Source organism: Mustelus asterias, chromosome 6 (genome assembly GCF_964213995.1).
Source record: "Mustelus asterias chromosome 6, sMusAst1.hap1.1, whole genome shotgun sequence".
Lineage (NCBI taxonomy): Eukaryota > Metazoa > Chordata > Chondrichthyes > Carcharhiniformes > Triakidae > Mustelus > Mustelus asterias.
Genome location: NC_135806.1, coordinates 27,505,898 through 27,528,274, shown reverse-complemented (window position 1 = coordinate 27,528,274; position 22,377 = coordinate 27,505,898). Strand labels below are relative to the sequence as shown.

General features: G+C 43.1%; 1 protein-coding gene across 1 annotated transcript in view; it reads right to left on the bottom strand.

The window, feature by feature from the left end:
- LOC144494794 (ephrin type-A receptor 5-like) overlaps positions 1 to 16,210 on the bottom strand; it is a 393,151-nt gene extending 376,941 nt beyond the window's left edge. Inside the window, exons 1-2 of the mRNA XM_078214142.1 lie at positions 15,984 to 16,210; positions 263 to 327 (exon numbers count right to left, since the gene is read on the bottom strand). Of these exons, the coding sequence (XP_078070268.1) occupies positions 263 to 327; positions 15,984 to 16,110 (192 nt within the window). The 5' untranslated portion in view covers positions 16,111 to 16,210. The remainder of the gene's footprint in view (positions 1 to 262; positions 328 to 15,983) is intronic.
- Between the last annotated feature and the right edge of the window lie 6,167 nt (positions 16,211 to 22,377).

Here is a 22,377-nt window from a genome sequence, read left to right as displayed (position 1 = left end):
CAAAAAGGCTTCAGTAGCTGCCATTACTTCATCATGAGGGGCAGGACATGCTGAAAGGCTTAAAGCTAATTCTTTGTGTAAGAGATTTTGTGCTTGGTAAAGTCTTGTACAAAAATATAACCTGCAATTTCTTTATGGTCCAATTTATTTTTTTCTCTTAGTTGGAAAAGAGTTACTCCAGGGAATTTCAGACCTTGAAATGTACCCGTAATACGTTGCCTGCTAATGCAGCTTCTGGCAAAGAGTATGTTGAGAGACTTACCCCATTCTTCGGGTAGGCTATCCATCCCAGGTCTCCCATTACAGTTCTGGAATCCAGTAAATTAACTGTAAAAGCAAATAACAGAACACAATCAGTAAGGTTTACATTAATTCTGAGCAGCAAATAGAACCAAACTGCCAACACCTTAAGACAGGCGGAAAAAATAATCTGCCAGCAGACATTTATCTTAAGGAAAAGGACTTGCACACTTATTGCACATTTCAGTTTTATTTTCATGATGGTCAATGCAACAATTATGTTTAATAGTATTTTAATTACTGTAGATCACAGTGTACAAGTCTGCCTGGCATATAAGATAGCCCTTTTGGGCATCAAGAATCTTCTTTCAGCCTATGCCCAGCATATGATTTGACCCCCTTTTTTGCTGAGAAATGCTATACTCACATCAGGACTTGGCCTTAGTTTTTCATCTTAGAAAACATGCTTTACTCAGCTTATAAGTCAGCGCATGAGACCAACCAGTCAAAATGGGGTAGGTTGCCAAGAAGACACATGGGAGTTTAAGACAAGTCCATAAAGAGCAGACTGCACATGGTGAGCCATGCACAGAAATGGGTCCTCTGGCAAAAAGGATGAAATATGAAACTGGTTTCAAGCTAAAAGTCATAGGGAGCAATTTACAAAAAAATTCTAAGTACAAACAAGCATGAAAACCGGAGAGAATCGCACAATTTTTCTGGGCGAGTTAAAAATCCAATATCCGAAAATCCAATACACACTCTGAGCAAAAAATGAAGCAGGGTCTGTTTCACGCCAGCAGTGGGAGGGGGGGGCCTAAGCGTGCCCAAAAGCCAGCAGATCACAGCAGAGGGCACCATTGTGCATGCGCAGATCTCTCTGCTCTGTGCAACAGCACAGAATAGAGAGATCTGTCAATGCATCCCCCAGCTATCGCTGGCTCCATGGCTGATCACCCCACCCCCAAACGGACCAGCCAATCCCCCACCCCGCATGGGCTGGCTGATTCCCCCTCCCCATCACAGCCTAGTTAATTGCTCCCCCTCATCCAATACCCATTGCAGAGTGCACAGTGTTCCCCCCTCCTCCCCTTATGTCCCACTCCCACCCAGGCTCTGCCCTTCCCCTTAGGCCCTGCCCCCTGAGGTCCCAGCCCCTTGGCACTACCCAGTGCCTGATGGGCACTGCCAGTGTGCTACACTGGCACTGTCCAAGGGGCACCCCTACTGCCCCCAACCCCCTGGGAGACCTCAATGGCCTCCAGTCCTACTGGCAAGGCCATCACGAAAGTTCCCCATTGATGGGGACCATACGTGATCCTCACCAGTGAGGACCATCATCGGCAAGGCCGCTAAGGCAAGTGAGCCCAGACAATTCTGTCCTGGGCTCACTCATACTATTTAAATCTGTATTTAAATAGTTTTGAATATTGAGATCAGCCGAATATCCAGTGCCGGTAAGATTAGAGGCGGGAAATCTGATGCAAACGCGATTTTTTACCTCTCTCACAAGCTTATTGGCTCGCCTCACCCATCGACTGGCAGAACAAGGAGGTAAGATCGCCCCCCCATAATGTCTGCTAACTCATCAAATAACTGTGCCGCAGCAAGGAAATTCACTGCGAGTGAAAAACTGGGGCAAGGATAGAAGAAAGAGGAATCTGCCCAAGACCAAATGCGCTGTGAGAACAGGGAGCAGCCATTGGCCTGATATTCAGAAGCATATATTCAAATGGGTCCTCGAAAATCATCAGAATGGTTACATCGTCACCAGAAATGCAAAATGTATATGTGCACTTAAGTAGGCAAAATCAAATCTTAGGTCCTGCAAAGACTTCAGAGCAACAGCTAGTGTGGCCACTTTATGGAATGAAAATGTCTAGTGTTGGGGCAGAAGATATTGATGTAGTTAAATGTATGTTTGTAGAACTCATTAATTCAATAAAATGTGTCACATTGATTTAATTTGAATTACCAGTGTTGTTAATTTTCACCTTTCAAAATGGCCACCACCTACACCAACAATGGAGATTTACATTTTATACTCAATGTATAAATCAACCGCTGTTTTTGGAAGAATTTGTTGAGGCTTTGGAAGTTAACTTACACACCACAATCTACGATAATAATGTATTTTTCAAGGAAATACTTTAAGTAATCAAGTGGAAACCCAGAACTGCTGCATAAGGAGGACTTTGCAGGATCGACAGGGCTGGGTTTGTTGTTGTCATTTCTGGTGCCTTGGCCGATGCTCGGTTTCAGTCCTATTGTAGCGATTGAATACAGCTGAGGGGTCAAAGGTAGGGTTCTGAAGACTGTGGAGGAACAGAGAGATCTTGGGGTCCATATCCACAGATCTCTAAAGGTTGCCACTCAAGTGGATAGAGCTGTGAAGAAGGCCTATAGCTTTTATTAACAGAGGGTTGGAGTTTAAGAGCCGTGGGGTTATGCTGCAACTGTACAGGACCTTGGTGAGATCACATTTGGAATATTGTGTGCAGTTCTGGTCACCTCACTATAAGAAGGATGTGGAAGCGCTGGAAAGAGTGCAGAGGAGATTTACCAGGATGCTGCCTGGTTTGGAGGGTAGGTCTTATGAGGAAAGGTTGAGGGAGCTAGGGCTGTTCTCTCTGGAGCGGAGGAGGCTGAGGGGAGACTTAATAGAGGTTTATAAAATGATGAAGGGGATAGATAGAGTGAACGTTCAAAGACTATTTCCTCGGGTGGATGGAGCTATAACAAGGGGGCATAACTATAGGGTTCGCGGTGGGAGATATAGGAAGGATATCAGAGGTAGGTTCTTTACGCAGAGAGTTGTTGGGGTGTGGAATGGACTGCCTGCAGTGATAGTGGAGTCAGACACTTTAGGAACATTTAAGCTGTTACTGGATAGGCACATGGAGCACACCAGGATGATGGGGAGTGGGATAGCTTGATCTTGGTTTCTGATAAAGCTCGGCACAACATCGTGGGCCGAAGGGCCTGTTCTGTGCTGTACTGTTCTATGTTCTAACTCTCTTGCAGTCTGTGGATTCTGAGTCAATTTAAATTTCATGACTGAAATCAATAATTTTCTTTAAAATAAAGGTAATAAACAAACTTCCTGCTAATCTGCATGCATGTAAAGCTGCACGTGCAAGATGCTGTACAGGCCTTAATCTGTATTAAGTACCGTGCAAGAAAAAAACTTTAATGTGCTGCATTTTGAAAACTTTGAGATGCTCAGCAACAAAGTTTTACAGGAACTTTGTTAGCAAAGAATGTGGATAAAAAAACAATTAAATGGAAGTGAGATATGATCCTGAAAAATATTGTTCCTTGTGCGCTATACAGACAAAGCATGCCATTCACAAAGGAAGGTAGAGTTTTAAAAGTATAGAACAAGTGTAAAAGATAGAATTAGAGGGTATTCTGGGCACAACTAGCAAGTAGTCGCCTTGCTTCGGCACCACCTTGAAATCTTTCCTGGCCTGGCCCTTCCCTCCACCCTATCTACATAACCTCAAGCACTTACCATGTCTAATCCATCTAACCTACACATCTTTGGACACTAAGGGGCAATTTAGCATAGCTAACCCACCTAATCTGTACATCTTTGGACTTTGGGAGGAAATCAGAGCACATGGATGAAATCTACACAGATACGGGGAGAATGTGCAACCTCCACACAGGCAGTCACCCAAGGCTGGAATCAAACCCGGTCCCTGGTGCTGCGAGTCAGCAATGCTAACCACTGTGCCACCATGCCATCCAGATAGACTATCTTAATAACATTCAGATATAAAATATCTCTGCACCCTACTTCACATTTACTTTTGCTTACATTTATTTTAAGCAACTCTAACAATTGATTTTCAATGCAGATCAGATTTGTTTTAGAGTCTGCAAATGTTTGCAATCATTCTCAAAAAGATGGTGCTGCTGTACTATATATTTTTCCCTCTTAGTAAATAATTGAAATTAATAACTGAAAATAGTAAATTGATTTATCTTACAAAACTCATACATTGGATATGTAAACAATTGCATGATGTATAAATCAAGTGTATTCAGAACACTTTGCACTATCTTGCACCGTCTGAAATGCTTAGAGATAGCAAGGACTCACATTCCAGCTATTTGTATTTCAGCCACTGTTCATCCGTCTGTTGTTGATAACAAGCATCAGTGTGTGTATAAAAAGACAAGCTACTCATCACCACCGTTGCAACTGTCAAAACATTAACAGCATTACAAATGAAATGGAATCACATCACAAAATAGTTTTACCACAGGGATCAGAGCTCAGCTCACTTACCAGTTCATTAGGCAAAAATTATAAAGTAAATTGTTCAGGCAGCTGGAGAATGTCACAGAGGTACTTTATGAACGCAAACAATATCCCAGACAAGCCTGAGTAAAATATCTTCATAATAAAATGAAGGAAGTCGAAAATGTACATTTTCAATAATTAATGTTGTACTCTAGGGCTAATAATTGATATTGACACTACTTCCAGAATTCACCTTTGCTTCTCTGTGAGGTCTCTCAATGTGTAATAGCTCTCTTCATCAAACCACCTCCAGTACCACACTGTATGCTACAAACTCTGGCTTGCTTTCTTACTGACTGGTTTTGTGCTATTCATGGCATCTGCATAAACTGAAAGGGAATTGTATATGCAGTTGCCATGCAGTGAGGAAATATGATTTTATTAAAGAATTCTGACTATTTCTGGTAACACCCACAAATGTAGAATTCTGGTATCTTGGTATTTCTACGAATGGCTGATTTTAACAGCCCCCTAAAATGTGTCTGCTTTCCCATCTACATCCATCAGTAGTCAGTAGTTACTCCGCACACTGTCTCTCAAGCATTTTGCTGCATGGATGTTAATAATGATGACATCATCTACATGCATTTTATATTAATGCTATCACATACTTTTGTCATGTAAGCTTATCTATGTACGCAATGGCCATGCCTTAATATGCATTGTAATTGTTTTGTGTTACTTAAGCATTCCTTAAAACTGTTGCCTGGCAGAATCGCAATCCTTTACAAATTTTGATCTTCCACTTTGGGAGATTTTCTAAAATTTTTCTTCTGCGCCCTGTTTAATAATTAACACCCCATCAATATGGATATGGACACATTTTGGACATTCACCCATTGCCATGAACTTGTCTTCATAAGCTTTCACGACAATCGACATGATCTTTCTCTGCAGCCCTCAAGTCCCACATGAAAGAACTGAACCTGCTGACTCCGTGCCAACTGGCTGTAAAATATCAGGATGTTGGTAACCCAGATAAGATAAAGATCAGAAACAGACATTTCTGCCGAGGTTGTGTAATACAGCCGGTGTGTTGTGCAGATACAAGGGAGTATATTTGTAAGAGCTGTTTTTGACATTGGCAGATACACTTGAAAATATACATCATGTATGAGAGTGGAGAATTGTTCCGACACCACTTGTCAAGCACGAAGCTATTTGACAGACTTTCCCAGCAATTAAACACTAAACAAGCCTTCGCTATTACACGCAAGACAAGCTGATATTCCCAACTCCTTTTCCCCGTTGAAAATTAATGCACAATAACAAAACTAAATGCAACTCCCCTCTTAATATGCACAATGTTCTGTCGCACAACACAGCACCATCTGGTGCATGCGCATCTTAAGGAACCCAGGAGTTTCTGCAGAGGGGAAGGGCAATGGTTTCAATCGATTGGCAGTTTCCAAATGTTTCAGCAGAAAGGGGCGAAGATCAGGGCAAAGTTTCGGAACGGCTGATCCAGATCCCGCACCGCCCCCCCCCCCCCCCCCCTATATTGGCGAGTCTTTGGTCTTTAACAGGCGAAGCCTGGATGCTGAGTACTGACTCTGTGTGGGATCTGTATGCGTGACGGGTACAGAGATAAAAGAAGCGGCTTCAACATGGAAGGCACGCAGTGCGGGGCATGATTCCGTGCTTCGGGAGATTCTGAGCTACAATTAGAATCTCCTCTTCTTCCCTAATCTTCTTGAAAGTGAAGTAAATAACGAGAATGTGTCGTACATCAATTACAGTGACAGGGATGTTTGAACTGCTCGCTTAAGTTACATTTATAGAGCAGACTTTTCTGTATTAATGTATTCAATCTTTTATAATGTAATTACTGGAGGCCTCCTGAGAACCATAAATAAATATATTCTGAAATAACCTTTTGGAACCATCCCCATAAAAAGAAAAATGAACGTTATTCTTACACACAACAAGGGTGCAACTTTGATCTTGTAACAAAAGACAGACAACCGTTAAAGTGTTCAAACAAACGGCCACTTTCTGGTACAAATCTCCAGTTTATTTTAGCCCTTCTGGTTCACAATTGAAGAACACCCTTAACCCAGCTAATGAAATGTTTTTAACAATAGCTGTTGTTTAAAGCATCGAGGTGAAATCGAGATGCAAACAATCCATTTTACCAGCCATAAAGGACAGGAATTAGGACCCCAAAGTTTGCCAGGCAGATGTGATTACTGCCTAGCTCTGATCCAGCGGAACTGAGCGCAATGTAGAATCATACAATGCAGAAGGAGGTCATTCGGCCCGTCCAGTCTGTGATATATTTAAAAGCTACTAATTTGCAAGTAAAGCTTGCAGCTTTTGTTGTGGTGTGAAGAATCATTTATTTTAGAACCCACGCACAAGGTTTATTAGCAATAAATTCAACACACCCCAATTGCAGTTCAACATTGTTCTCTGACTGGACTCTTTCAGGCATTATTAACCCCGTGAGGTCTAATCACTCAGGAGTGTACAAACTGGCAATGCCTTTCCTTCGCTTAAAGCTTTTCTTAAAAAAACGTATTGCATTGTGAGATTATCTATTACAATAGCGTACGACTTGTTCGATATTTTTAAAAATATACCCTCAACATTAATGCCAGCTTTGCTGAGATTCTCAGTAGAGCAGATGTTATACAGCATTTTTTCTATGCTTAAACCATTGATAGGTTCAGTAGAGGTCGTTTTAACTTGGAACCTTCGATCTGAGAAGCGAATCAGTCGTTGTAAATTCGGAATACTCTACACAATACTGGGGCTGTAATCTGCTCTCGCTTGCAAACAATCCAGCCTCGAATTGCCCCGAACCCCCATTCACACTCTGAAAAACACGCTGCAAAGGCACTATTAGCCCGGCACAAATTTGCTCTTCCATTTCAAGGGCAGCCCAGGGAAGGACCAGGTTGGGATGGTAATATTCAGTACCATGAGAGCGGTAGCATATTGAGTGTGTGCCCTCAATTTTCCGCATGATCATTCCTTGCTCTCAACCAACCCATCGGGAATGAAGTGATTTTCCTCCACTGGGGGAAGTGGGAGAAGGGACAGAAGTGGCTACGGGAGCTCGGCACAGACAGAAAGAAAGAGCTCTGTATTGATATGACGCCTTTTGAGGGGCTCGGGACAATAGAGAGGGTTTGAAGTGTGGTCACTGTTGTGAATGCAGCAACCAACATGAGTCGCACAATTAGCAAGAAGATCATAACCAGTTCATCTGTTGGTGATAGTTTCAGGACACGGGAAGAATTCCTCTGTTCCTTGTAACATGGGAACGTTTATTCTCAACTGAGATAGCAGGGGAGGATTCAGTTTAAACAGCTCACCAAAGAGCTGTCACCTTTGACAATGTAGCACTCCCTTGTTACCGCATTGATGTGTCAGCCTCAACCCTGTGCTCAATTCAGGGGACTGGGATTCAAACCCGCAGCCTCCTGGGGACCCTCCTCTTTGTAACTGTGTGATATGGAGCAGACAACTTTTCAATGGGACAGAAAATAAAAAGACCTTTCATAATGCAAGCGCCATGTGTAATAGTTCTGAAAACTGAACATACTAGATAAATTCTGGGAGATTTCAGATTTCCAGCATCCGCAGATTTTTTTTAATGCTTTATGTGTAACGTTAACCCTGCTGTGAAAGCAATGTGATTGTTGCCGACACATTACTGTACCTCAAGCATTCATAGAATAATTGAATCCTTACAGTGCAGAAGGGGGCATTCGGCCCATCGAGCTTGCACCGATAAGAATCCCATCCAGGCCCTATCCCCGTAACCACACGTATTTACCCTGCTGATTCCCCTGATACTAAGGGGCAATTTAGTATGGCCAATCCATCTAACCCGCACATCTTTGGAGTAATCCAATAACTGTTACTCCCTTTTGTCTTCCCTAGCAAGTGGAAATGTTCGCAATTAGCTAGCATTTTTTCTTGAGCCAAGAGGAAACCTCAAGCAGAAGCAGATGTGAGCTACCCAATAGCCGAGTTAGTAACTGCACCACTCTATACAGTGCTGTAATATATAATTCAGTTAGGACCGACCAGTCTTCATGTCAGTCTAGATGGCTACTCAGCCGCAGGTTGCATTAACATTCTGCTCCAATCTGACTCTATGGAATGTCCATATATATATTCTGTCTATGATGGTTCCTGAGATCAGGATCAACAATTCTGATTGAATTTCCTCCTCACCGGCCTACAGAGCAATTACAACATTGCCAACAGTATCCTGAGCTCTAGCTCCGTTGGTAGCACTCTTGTCTCTGAGGCACAAGGTTTTGCTTTCAGTTCCCCAGCCAGTACTTGAACGCAACTTCCTCAGCTTTCAAATAAGGTGTTAAATCAAGGTCCAATCTGCCCCCTCAAGTGAATGGAAAAGATCCCATGGCATAATTGTCAAGAAGACCAGGGAAGCTATTCTTCATGTCCTGACCAAGTCATCCCTCAATCCACATCATAAAATTAAGTAGGGAAGTCAGGGGTAGAAGATTATTAGATGAAGGACCCAATAAATAAAGTCAGTTTGTATCTTAGGGAGGGGATCAGAGTGAAAGTGTGGCACAGTGGTTAGCACTGTTGCCTCACAGCGCCAGGGACCGGGCTTTGATTCCCAGCTTGAGTCACTATCTGTGTGAAGTCTACACATTCTCCCCGTGTCTGCATGGGTTTCCTCTGGGTGCTCCAGTTTCTTCCCACAGTCCAAAGATGTGCAGATTAGGTGGATTGGCCATGCTAAATTACCCCTTAGTATCAGGGACGAGCTGGGGTAAATGCATGGGGTTATGGGGATAGGACCAGGGTGGAATTGTGGTTGGTGCAGACTCAATGGGCTGAATGGGCTCCTTCTGCACTGTAGGATTCTATGATTCTATGTGAAGATTATGAGTAAATACTTGAAGACAGTGTCAAGTACTTGGGTTCAGTGGCAGCAGAAGGTGGCAGCATAGAAATGGAAAGGAAGCAACAAATTAGCTCTGGTTTGAGTATTTAGGAGAAGTGCATGGAGCATAGAAAGGTCTTGCTGAAAGTAGAAGGAGGAATCTACAGGACAGTTATGAGAGTGGCCTTGTTATATAGTGCAAAAGAGAGGAACAATGACGGGATACTAATGAGATACAAATGATGAGATGGAGCATGGAGTGACAAGAAAGGACAAAATCAGGAACCAACACATGAGGGAGTTAGTGAAGATTGTGGGAGCATCGAAGAAAGTAGCCAAGAAGAAATTAACATGATAGGGTCATTTGTTGCAGAGAGAGAGAGGAAATATGGTGAGGTGAAGATGACACTGTCAGGAAGGAGAAAAGGAAGACCGAAGACTAGGTGGAAGAATGCTGTGGAGATTTAAGGAGATTTAAACGCAATGGATTTGGATGAAGAATGGGTGACAGAGAGGAGCAGCTGGAGAAGGTTGATCAACTCGCATTGTAGCATACACAAGTAAATTTTGAGCAGCCAAAAGAAGAACATCCCCCCAAAAAAGATCAACTGATCTTTATCACATTGCTGTTTGTGGGAGTTTGCTAAAACATTACAACAGCAACAACACTACAAAAGTACTTAATTGAGACATCTGGTGGTTGTGAAAGGTGTTATATAGGATTATAGAATTACTACAATGCAGAAGAGGTCATGCAGCCCATTCAGTCTGCACTGACTCTCTGACAGAGTATCTTCCCCAGGTCCTCTCCATCACCCTATCCCTGTAACCCTACATATTTCCCATGCTTAACCTAAACATTTTGGGGCACTGTGGGCAATTTAGCATGTCCAATGCACCTAACCTGCACATCTTTGGACTGTGGGAGGAAACAGGAGCACCAGAGGAAACACTCACAAACATGGTGAGAATATGCAAACTTCACACAGTGATCCGAGGCCAGAATTGAATCTGGATCCCTGGCACTGTGTGATAGCAGTGCTAACCACTGTGCCACTGTGCTGCATATAAATGCAAGCCTTTCTTTACCTGTTCATTATTGTATCTCAAAGATGATATTTTGGGCAAATGTTTTTTTTTCAAAACTCATGTCTTTGCTATTAAAATTAACTATTTCAGCTCAGTTACTTGATTTAAGCTGGAGCTGTAGTCAGGAATGCTGCAATTCATCCAAGCACATGCGGTTGGAGAGGCAGGAAAACAGTAAGAGATTTTGTTCCAGTGCTCTCGGATAGAGAAATCTTAATGGAAGGAGCATGTGTGAGAATCCAATGGAGACATTTTAGGGCTTAATTTTCATGCCCTCTCACACCATCTACACTCACCCCCTAAATACCCATACCACAAATGGATAAGCTGCCATTGTCCTGGTACATTGATGGAAAATAGTCACTTCAGCAAGGTATTGGTTGACAATGACCTAGAATCATGACCCAGCCTGAGTCATAGCCTGCAGTAGAGGAGAACATTGGAAAAAGCTGTGGAATGACTGACCACCTATGCAGCTAGATGTCACCCATGCCACAGTGATAACACTCTCCATTCTGAATCCGATGGTTATGGGTTTGAACAACATTATGGCTAACACTCAATCCAGTGTTGAAATTGCTGTTTTTCAGGTGACGCATTAATCTAAAACCTTGTTTGCCCTCTCAAGTGGACATAAAAAATCCCAAGGTATTATATAAAAGAGCTGATATCCCTGTTTTCCATACCAACAATTGGCTCTCATCCAATGGCATAAAAGGAAATAGAATTTTGGTTATCATCACATTGCTGTTTGTGGGACTTTACTGAGCATTAGTAGTTTCTGCATTTCCTATGTTACAACAGTGACTATATTTTAAAGAAAATTAATGCTCGTGAAGCGTTTTGAGATGTACCAAGACTTTGAAAGGCATTACATAAGTGCATATCCTTTTTTCCCTGAGAGCCTTGGAGAACTGCTCTAATGTTTTCAGTGTAAATAAGAAGCAGTCTAAAAGTTGTCACATATGGTAAAAGTGGGATGCCTCAGGTAAATAGGGCTGAAGGAGAGAGCATCATCATCAGAATTCAATTTACAATGAAGCATTAAGCTTAACATCAAGATTTCTTTTGAAAAAATTCTGCTAGATTAAAAAAAATAATTACGTGTTGATGACCTCCCTGGGGAATACTGCAACGGAGAAGTTATTGAACCTAACAGTGTGAGCGATCTGCATTAATGTACACAGCTGAATAAAATTGCTGAGACGCCCAGGGTTAATGGCTATCTCTGCAGATACTAATTCCGTTTCCTCATACTTGTCCCCAGCACAGTAAATATTATGATGGACAAGAGCAGAAAAAGAAACATAATTTATTTTTAAATAAGGATCCTCAGTGTTTCCCCCTCTTTGATTTTTGCCACATATATAAGCATGGCAAAGAGAAAGCTGCTGGAATGAATCATCACTGTACGAAAGAGGGCACACGTAAAGTGTGAGTACATTCAATCAGAAATATGATGGACAGAAAAAGACCCATTAGTCCATCCAGGCTGTTCCACACAACATTAATGTCTTCTACAACACAATACCAACACTCTCCACCGCAACTGCAATTCATGTAACATATCAAACCTAGACCAATTAAGAGGGAAAAATGGGATTTCTCGACAGCAGATTGCAAAATATTGCACGGAAAGGGAGAAAGTAACCCGTTCGCATTCAGCTAAGCAAATTTTTCATGTTCACAGCAGCTCAGAGAATGCTGCGCTTCTCAATCAAAAGAGTTTGTAGCTTCTGACTAAAAGCCTCAATCACGTATTAGACATGGTGGAAGAACGAAGCATTTCCCCTTCAATATCTCCATGTACGTCTACCTTTTCTACATTGAACATCGAAGGTGTAGAAGCTCAGGCGAGACATTGAGAACCCTTCAAAAACTTCTGGGAATTCTCATTGTTTTTTGCTTCAAGGCTGTAGGCATCTTTTATAATTGTATTCACATACTTCTTCCCAATCGACGCAATTTATCACATACTCAGGGGGCAAATTCGTGACAGAGCAGCATTGTCGGAATGCAGTCATAATCGCATTTTTCTTGTCACAAATATTTACCTGTAAATGATTAAATGCTGCAAGCTAAATCTCTGACTTCATTTACATGTGAAGTAAGTACTTAAACATCACTAAAATAAATTGGGTTTTGTAGAAGAGTCATACGGACTCGAAACGTTAGCTCTGTTTTTCTCCCTCTACAGATGCTGCCAGACCTGCTGAGTTTATCCAGCATTTTCTATTTTTACTTAAAAAATCATATTTTTTCCGCCCTGTGCTATAAGGAAGGCATAATTTAGCACCCTTTTGAGTTTTATCGTCGTTTACAATAAAGTACTAAAAATATGTTTACTTTGATCCATTTTTCTTGTTTATGGCTCAGTAATGTGTTCCAGTATCCTGCAAAGCTCCCCTTCTAATTTACTCAGGAGACAGTCCACAGCCATTAATAATGCTTGCTATTTCTTAAGTAAGATAGTAAACTATAAATGAAGAAACTGTGACAAAAATGATTAGTGATTACCAGTGTCAAATCGTCAGTGGCTATGGTGCAAAGATGCTCACACATATCTAAAATGTTGAAAGTGTCAGTGTTTGTCAATGAGAATCAAAGGTTGGCTCTTGTTTTGTGGCATGCTGCAATTCTGATAAACAACCTGTCTAATATTCCTTCCAGAGAATAGTAAGTGCGCATATTGATCTTAGGCAAGGAATCAGGAAGGAACTGTCATGGTTGAATGTGTAAAAGAGATTCGACACTTGAAATTACGTTTGACTTGATTTGCCACCCTGAGTTGTTGCACGGTTGGTGGAAGCAGGATTGTCACTTTGCCACACAGGAGAGCAGATATCATTGTTTTCAACAGCTTGGCACATCACAAGCTTAGAACCATCCCAAATCCTGTTCATTATCTAATGCTTACCTTTGCAAACACAATTAATTTCCTCTACATATTGTGCGCTATTTTATGCACCTACGCTGTATCTGTCAAGGTTCTACACCCCTCTACTATTAATGAAAGCAAAAGCGTCCTCATAAATCAAGCGTCTTCATCTTAAAAATGAAGACAGCGAGCATTTAAAGTAGGAAATGAAACAGTAATAAAACGGCAGCTACTGGGTCATGCTAGTTCATTTATTACCCCAACCCCATAAAGTTATGCATTTATGACTTTGCCAGTAAAGGCTTGGATCCCAGCAAGGTACCTTGGTTTCGTGAAAATGTGCCACGGTTAATCACAAGGTGCAAATGGATGTTGCCTCAGAGGCAATGATCTACCATTAGCTCAACCAATAATTGGTCCTAGCTTTTGATCCGCCTTCCTCACACCAACTGCACGAGTTCCAACAGCATCCAGGAAACAAGTCGAAAAAAAACTTTCTGTTGCAACGTAAGGAGCACCAAAAATCAAATTATTTCACGGGGCGAATGTGGAAATGCAATGTGAGCATATTAAATATAAAGGACAAATCATTTTCAAAAAAAATCACATAATAAGATGCGTCTTCTATCCAGCAGTTTTAATTTCGTTAAAGACTATCTTTTCTGCATGTGAGTTGTTTTAAGTACTTGGACAAAATAATAAATTCCTTAACACCTGAGTCCATAATCATTCAAATAAATCGAGATCTAAAATATTATTATTTTCTGATAAAAGCATATTGCGAATTTCCAGCATTTTGTTTTAATGTCTAGTCTTCAGTATGTGCAGATTTCTTTACCTCTTCCACAAAGTTGTATGAATTCTAAAAGTTCTGGACAATTTTGAGACACTGGCTTAATTTTAGTCGCACTGCCATAGCCATTTACTATTCCAAACCTCCTGACCACAAAAAAGGCAAGCAAAGCTGTCCTCTAGATTTTCCACAGCACCAGATTCAAGAGCAAAACTTGCTTTAAGTTCTTTTTCACATTTTTATTTTAGAATCAAGAATCATATCAAACCATATTCACCGGTTAAAAAATCAATTAAAATACATTAGTCTTTGGTGACTGCAAAAGTAAATATCAATCTGTCTACTTAGACACTCAAATACACTAACGCCAATGTGAACCTCTCGTTCTTCGCTTGAGATCGCTGCAGGGAAGCTTTGAAAACTTTCCTTTAACTTTGGTTCTGAGTTTTTTTTTCAAAAACACGAGGAATCGCACAAAGATAGCTGCAGAATATAAATCTTACATTGAGAGTCATCCAGCTTACAAACAAGGGGAGGCGTCTCGAGGGAAGAATAAACCCTCCACATCAAACATGACCGGTGTAGTTCAAGCACACTAGGGTGCAATTAAAGCATTAACCGAGAAACACATTATCACAGTCACTGTCGCCAACTCGTTTTACTGCCGTTACTGGAACACACTCAGCCAAACCCTGGTTCTTAACAAACCCGTTTCTGTGACAATTCGTGTCATTTTGTTTGAATGCTGCTCTACAACCAAGTTAAGGCCGTCCCTGCTGTATAGTTGGCTGGCAACATATTGCAACGGTGAATTGCTAGCATAGGCAAATCGGTCAGAAACACTAAACGTTGTAAGGCTAATGTGAGCAACGTACATTGAAAAATAAGGTGCCACTTCAGTTACCAAGATTTATTTTAAAATGTCGAATCTCCGGAAAAGAAATTTCAAACCGAAGGAACTTACGCCACAAAGTATCAGAATTGTAAATACTTTCAAAAGCTCTGAATGTTGCCTTCAATGACCAAAAGGAGGATGCCCAGAGCACTGTGAGCAGGTTCACAGGCCGGACTGGACGGAGCTAGTGTCTTTGCCTGCTCTTTTCAAACCCAAAACCCTTCCGAAAAGGCAGACAACCAGCAGCTATCTAACAACTCGTCATATTTTAGGTAACAATTTAATTATAAAATGTTTCTTCGTCCCCATCCGTTAACCCCGGATTTTTTAAATGTTGTCACTGCGCTGCTAACTCCCTCAGTTTGATGTGTGTGTGTAAGAGCGCCCAGAGCGAGTCCAAGCTTAACACTTTCAAAGTTAAAATAGGACGTTTTAAGGAAGGCAACAGGCCGAGACAAAGGTGTGAGGACAAGCTGAAACGGTGGGGAGATAGCGATGGAATATCCCCCACACTGTCACCAGTGGATAAACCCAGCCTGAGAAATGGTAGCTGGATGATGTTTAAATTACATTGCAAAGTGACGGGAGCGGTGCTCCCAACACTGAACAGTCTCCAATCGATTCGGACGATGGGACATTTTGGTAGGCAGCAAGAACAGATTGCAATGTTGCAACAAAAATAAAGGGGAGAGAATGGGCTGGGGTGTAAAGGGGATCTGGAATCAGGAGTGTAGAAGTTGGGTTTGAATCCAGGAGTTGGAGTTAAAAGGCAGGGCTTGTCAGCGCACAGCGGCGATGTCTGGGCTGTTTGTTGTCCATGTCCCTCGCTGTCACTCAGACAAGCAGCCCAAGCACAACGCTTCAGTGATGTGAATTCGGAAGGCTCTCCCCTCCCCTTACCTTGGTTGTGCCCCGCGGCCCCGGCGCACCTCTCCAGCTTCCAACAGACCAGGCAGAAGGAGTAATAGTAAGTCCAGCAGAGCAGTGCCGTCCGGAGGACTGCTGCCGCGCTCCGCCGCCCTGCCATCGCTCGGCGCCGGCCCCCGGTGGAGTGTGGCCGGCTGGCGCTCGCTGTCTGTGTGGCTCTGTCAGTCTGGCAGTGACCCGGAGAGAGAGAAGCAGAGAGGCTCACAGTCCGTCCGGCAGCGAGGGAGATACTCAGCCCTCTGCCTATTTATGTGCAGGCTGGGCTCTGCACACACACACACACACACACTGGGGGGAGGTGCGGGATCTGCAGCACACAGACTGGGGAAGGGGGGAGTGGAGGGGTAAAAGTGTCGGATGATAGGGGTGGATAGAGATGGACTAGGCAAGAGGTTGATCTGCACACTGCAACTCCCGATCCCACATTCCCCCCCACTCCTCTGAGTCACAGACTCTCTCCAGAGGGTGTAGGATGCTTCTCCCTCCCGCCTCAGCCGGGCTAAGCCACTCAAGACTGTTTTGTGTAAGTGTGTGAGAGATATTCAGTTACTTCATATGCTACACTCAGAGAGGGGGGGAGAGGAGGAGTCACTCAGCACACATCCAGCGCTTGCAGGGACTTGTCAATCAGCACTGCACCATCCCCCTGCCTGCAAGAAGTTGGTTCAGGGACTTGCTGCAGGCGCCAGCTCTCTCTACCCCTGTGCATCAAGAGAAAGCTACCAGCTACCGGCGAAAATGATGTCTGCTCTCACAGAGACAGAAACAAGATTCTTTTCACTCTCTGTGAGATTAATAGTCATTTTCGCAGCCGGAACGCAGGATCCCTGATTCACTAATATCAGACTGTGATATAGTTCGGGGGGGAAATTCCGGACTCGCATCTCCAAACTGATGTTATAAGCCAGGGTGCACACTTTGTCCGAAGGCTACCTGTTTGGGATTTTTACTCCCGATTTTTTTTTTACAATTCTAATTTCCGGATGGATGGGCGCTTCTGCAGGGTTCAGAACCAACGAATGCGAAATCATTCCAAAATCTTCGAAATATTACATATTTCAGTTCATGCGACAAATAATTTAACATTGTCGTACTTTTAAGCCACGATTTCCCTCACACCGGCCACACAGCACTATACCCCACCAGCAACCCTGGTAATGCTACCCTGGAAAGTGCAAGAATGGAAATCAGACAAAAGCCAAACGCTGTTTCATTTCAAGTTACATGAAATCAATCAGAATTGAAATTGAATCGGTGCGTGAGTTGTCTTAATCTCTGGTCATAACTTTGGTGAATGATTGACGGTTTCTGGAGATATATATGCTTGTTGATCCTCGGGCGGAGGGTGGGGGGTTTCCGCCACATAACGTGAAGTGAGTGGAGTACCCTTAATTTAAGAAAAAACAGTACGCTTGTTAATGATAGAACACCCCCTACTGAGTTAGCTACAGTCTGCACAATTGTGCGTCCATTTTCAATGCATAAAACCTTCCGAAGGATCGATTGGGATAAGACACAACTTCACCAAGATGCACCGAGGAACATCTGGTATGGCAATCATTTCCTGCTACATTTCGTTGTATCAATCTATTGTAATCTGGGATTTGTGCCGCTTTAGCTGGGTTTAAACTTCTTGCTGAGTGTTTTCCTATTTACTTTCCTTCAATACGTTTTCACCTCTTCAATCTCATTTTCCGAGGCCGACCTGTTGCAAACTATCCTTTCTGGGTTGTCATTCCCTCAATTCTCATCTCCTCGGCCGGTTTCCAGTTTTGTCTCCCTCCCACCTTCTGTCAGTTCTCTCAGCTCCCCCACTTTGCACCCTCTTGAACTGACGAGAGTGAGGAACCCTCACTCCGGACATTGTCTTGGCCAAAAGGCTTTAATTGCTGGTGTTCGAGCCTTAGACTTGGCTGGATTTTAAGCACTACCTATCCATGCTGTATCTCTGACATGCCCCAAGTTCTCTGTCAGCACCACTCATCACACACTATTGAACTCTCACTTTCTACTGCTTTCCAACTGGCAGCTTAGACGGGCAGTTCTAAGACTTATAATGAAAACGACTTCTTTAACCATATCTGGCGTTACATGTAAAATTAAATCTACGTCGCCAAAAAAAGTTATCAATGTCTCCATATTTTAATAGACAAATTGTCGATATTTTTTAGAATATTGAAGTCACAAAAACTGCAGTGAAGCAACATTAATCAACCAATCCTCCATCTTCGGCGATGATCAAGTATGTTAAAAAAAACAACTATTGATTGTAAGGTTTATGCATCGGGATTTGGGAGAGAGCACTTCCTGTCACAGCCAGAGTGTGTGTATTAGGGAATTTGAACGGTGGGAATTTGGCGTACAGAGTACAGCGGTGCTCTTTCGCTTTCTAACTTTTTAATTTCCAGTGGTCTTGCCCTGCTTATAGGAGTAGAGGCTACAAGGGAGAGGGCTGATTGGTCAGTAGTGGATAAGTTGTTTTTCTCCAATTTTAAGCTATATTAAGGAAAGGTAAGAGTTCTGGCTTTCTTTAAAAAAAAACTTCAATAATGTTCCAATTGGTATAAATTTAACGTGAGTCGTTTAACTAAAAGATAACTGAAGGGTTCAGTTCCATGTTTTGCACAGCCTGCAGCATGTGGGAATTTCTGGACCGCCTTGCAGCCTGATAACCACATTTGCAGGAAGGGCCACTGGTTTGATTAACTTGAGAACCGGGTTTGGGAGCTTGAGCATCAGCTGTAGGCGCAGCGGTGCATCCGTGAAACTGAGAGGTTCAAATATAGCACGGTTTTAGATGTTGTCACCCCCGGAGCCTAAGGAAGTGCAGCGAGAGAGGGAATGGGTGACCCCAAACAGAAGAAGGGGGAAGGCAAGTAATCAAGAAAGTCCCAGAGTGTATCTCAGTAAGAACAGTTTTTTCTGTCTTGGAAAATGGTGAAAGTGACGGTTCCTCTGGGGAGTGCAGCCAAATTCAAGTTCGCAGCACTGTGGGTGGCTCAGCTACACAAGGGGGCAGGGGTAAGAGTGGAAGAGCAATAGTGTTAGGAGACTAGATAGCAAGGAATGCAGGCAGGCATTTCTATGGCAGCAGATGTGACTCCAGGATGGAATTTTGAAAGGCTGGATGGCATTTATTTTAATGCAGGTAATCACAGGTAAGGGTAATGAACTGAGGGTGTTGATCATGACGTGGGAGTATGATATTATTGCAATCACAGAGCCGTGGTTAAAGGAGGGGCAGAACTGGGTACTCAGTATTCCAGGGCAAGGGTTGCAAAAGAGGTGGTGTTGCAATATAGATCATGGAGTCAATTACTGCAGTGAGGAAGGTTGATATTTTAGCAGGCTCCTCAATTGAGGTTGTATAGGTGGAACTAAAAACAAAAAAGGGGGAATCACTTTGCTGGAAGTGTACTATAGATCCCCAAATTGTCAAGGGGAGATAGAAGAACAGATATGTAAACAAACCTCCTCAGAAGTGTAAAAATAATAGGGTAATAATGGTAGAGGATTTTAACTTCCCCAATATTAATTGGGATAGGTGAAGTGTGAAAGGGTTTGAGGGGGTGGAATACTTAAAGTGCATCCAGGAGAGCTTTTTGAGCCAGCACATAGAAAATCCTACAAGAGAGGGGCAGTAATTGACCAAATTTTAGGGAATGAAGCCAGGCACATGGTAGAGGTGTCCTTCGGGGAGCATTTTGGTGATAGTGACCATAACTTGATCAGATTTATAGTTACGGAAAAGGAAAAAGATAGACTGAAATGATTTCTGAATTGAGGGAAGGCTGATTTTAATAGAATAAGACAGGATCTGGCTGAAGTGGACTGGGAGCAGCTACTTCTAGGAAAATCCACATTAAAGCAGTGGGAGTAATTCAAAAAGGAAATAGAGAGTGTAAAAAGCCAACATGTTCCCATAAAGGTAAAGCACTGGACCAACAATTCCAGAAAACTCCAGATGTCAAAGGATATACAGCATTGGATAAGGAAAAAAGGGAGGATTATGGAAGATTCAGGGAGCTCAAAACAGTGGATGCCTTAGAGGAGGATGGAAAGTGCAGAAGGTGGTTATAAAAGAAATTGGTAGAGCAAAGCGGGGACATGAAAAAACATTGGCAGGCAAAACGAATGCAAATCCCAAAATGATTCATAAATATATTTGGGGCAATAGGGCAACCAGTGAACAGTAGGACCCATTACAGAACAAAGCGACAACCTGTCAGTTTTTTGAGGAAGTGACGAAGATGATTGATGAGGGTAGGGCAGTGGATGTTGTGTACATGGATTTCAGTAAGGCCTTTGACAAGGTCCCTCATGGCAGACTGGTGCTGAAGTTGAAGTCGCATGGGATCAGAGGTGAGCTGGCAAGGTGGGTACAAAACTGGCTCAGTTGAAGAAGACAGAGGGTAGCAGTGGAAGGGTGCATTTCTGAATGGAGGGCTGTGACAAGTGGTGTTCCTCAGGGATCAGTGCTGGGACCTTTGCTGTTTGTAATATATATAAATGATTTGGAGGAAAATGTAACTGGATTGATTAGTAAGTTTGCGGACGACACAAAGGTTGGTAGATTTGAGGATAGCGATGAGGACCATCAGAGGATACAGCAGGATATAGATCATAGTCATAGAGTCATAGAGTCATAGAGATTTTCAGCATGGAAACAGGCCCTTCGGCTCAACTTGTCCATGCCGCCCTTATTTTTTTTAAACCCCTAAGCTAATCCCAATTGCCCGCATTTGGCCCATATCCCTCTATACCCATCGTATTAAATGAATAATTTGCATATGTCTTCACTGTGGAGAAGGACAATATAGGTATAGAAAGCAAGGGTGTGGCAAGGGTATGGAGGGGTTCTGTGATAAAATTGAACAGATTAGCATTCAGAGGGAGGAGGTGTTAGTAGTTTTAGTGGATTTAAAAGTGGATAAATCCCCAGGGCCAGATTAGGTTTATCCTGGGCTGCTATGTGAAGCAAGGGAGGGAATTGCAGTGGCTCTGATGCTAATTTTCAAATCCTCTCTGGCTACAGAAGAGATGATGTGGAGATGCCGGCGTTAGACTGGGGTAAACACAGTAAGAAGTTTAACAACATCAGGTTAAAGTCCAACAGGTTTATTTGGTAGCAAAAGCCACTAGCTTTCGGAGCGCTGCTCCTTCGTCAGGTGGAGTGAAGATCTGCTCACAAACATGCTCGCACTCTACACCAGCATCACCCACGATGATGGCATTGCTGCAACGGCCTCAGTGCTCAGCACCGACAACTGCCAGTTTTCAGATGCAATTTTACAACTCATCCGCTTCATCCTGGACCACAATGTCTTCACCTTCAACAACCAGTTCTTCATCCAGACACACGGAACAGCCATGGGGACCAAATTCGCACCTCAGTGGTTAGCACTGCTGCTTCACAGCGCCAGGGTCCCGGGTTCGATTCCCGGCTCGGGTCACTGTCTGTGTGGAGTTTGCACATTCTCCTCGTGTCTGCGTGGGTTTCCTCCGGGTGCTCCGGTTTCCTCCCACAGTCCAAAGATGTGCGGGTTAGGTTGATTGGCCAGGTTAAAAAAATTGCCCCTTAGAGTCCTGGGATACGTAGGTTAGAGGAATTAGCGGGTAAAATATGTGGGGGTAGGGCCTGGGTGGGATTGTGGTCGGTGCAGACTCGATGGGCCGAATGGCCTCCTTCTGCACTGTAGGGTTTCTATGATTCAATATGCCAACATCTTCATGCACAGGTTTGAACAAGACTTCTTCACCGCACAGGACCTTCAACCGATGCTATACACTAGATACATTGATGACATTTTCTTCCTTTGGACTCATGGTGAACAATCACTGAAACAACTAAATGATGACATCAACAAGTTCCATCCCACCATCAGACTCACCATGGACTACTCTCCGGAATCGGTTGCATTCTTGGACACACGCATCTCCATTAAGGACGGTCACCTCAGCACCTCACTATACCGCAAGCCCACGGATAACCTCACGATGCTCCACTTCTCCAGCTTCCACACTAAACACGTTAAAGAAGCCATCCCCTATGGACAAGCTCTCCGTATACACAGGATCTGCTCGGATGAGGAGGATCACAACAGACACCTCCAGACGCTGAAAGATGCCATCATAAGAACAGGATATGGCGCTCGACTCATCAATCGACAGTTCCGACGCGCCACAGCGAAAAACCGCACCGACCTCCTCAGAAGACAAACACGGGACACGATGGACAGAGTACCCTTCGTCGTCCAGTACTTCCCTGGAGCGGAGAAGCTATGACATCTCCTCCGGAGCCTTCAACATGTCATTGATGAAGATGAGCATCTTGCCAAGGCCATCCCCACACCCCCACTTCTTGCCT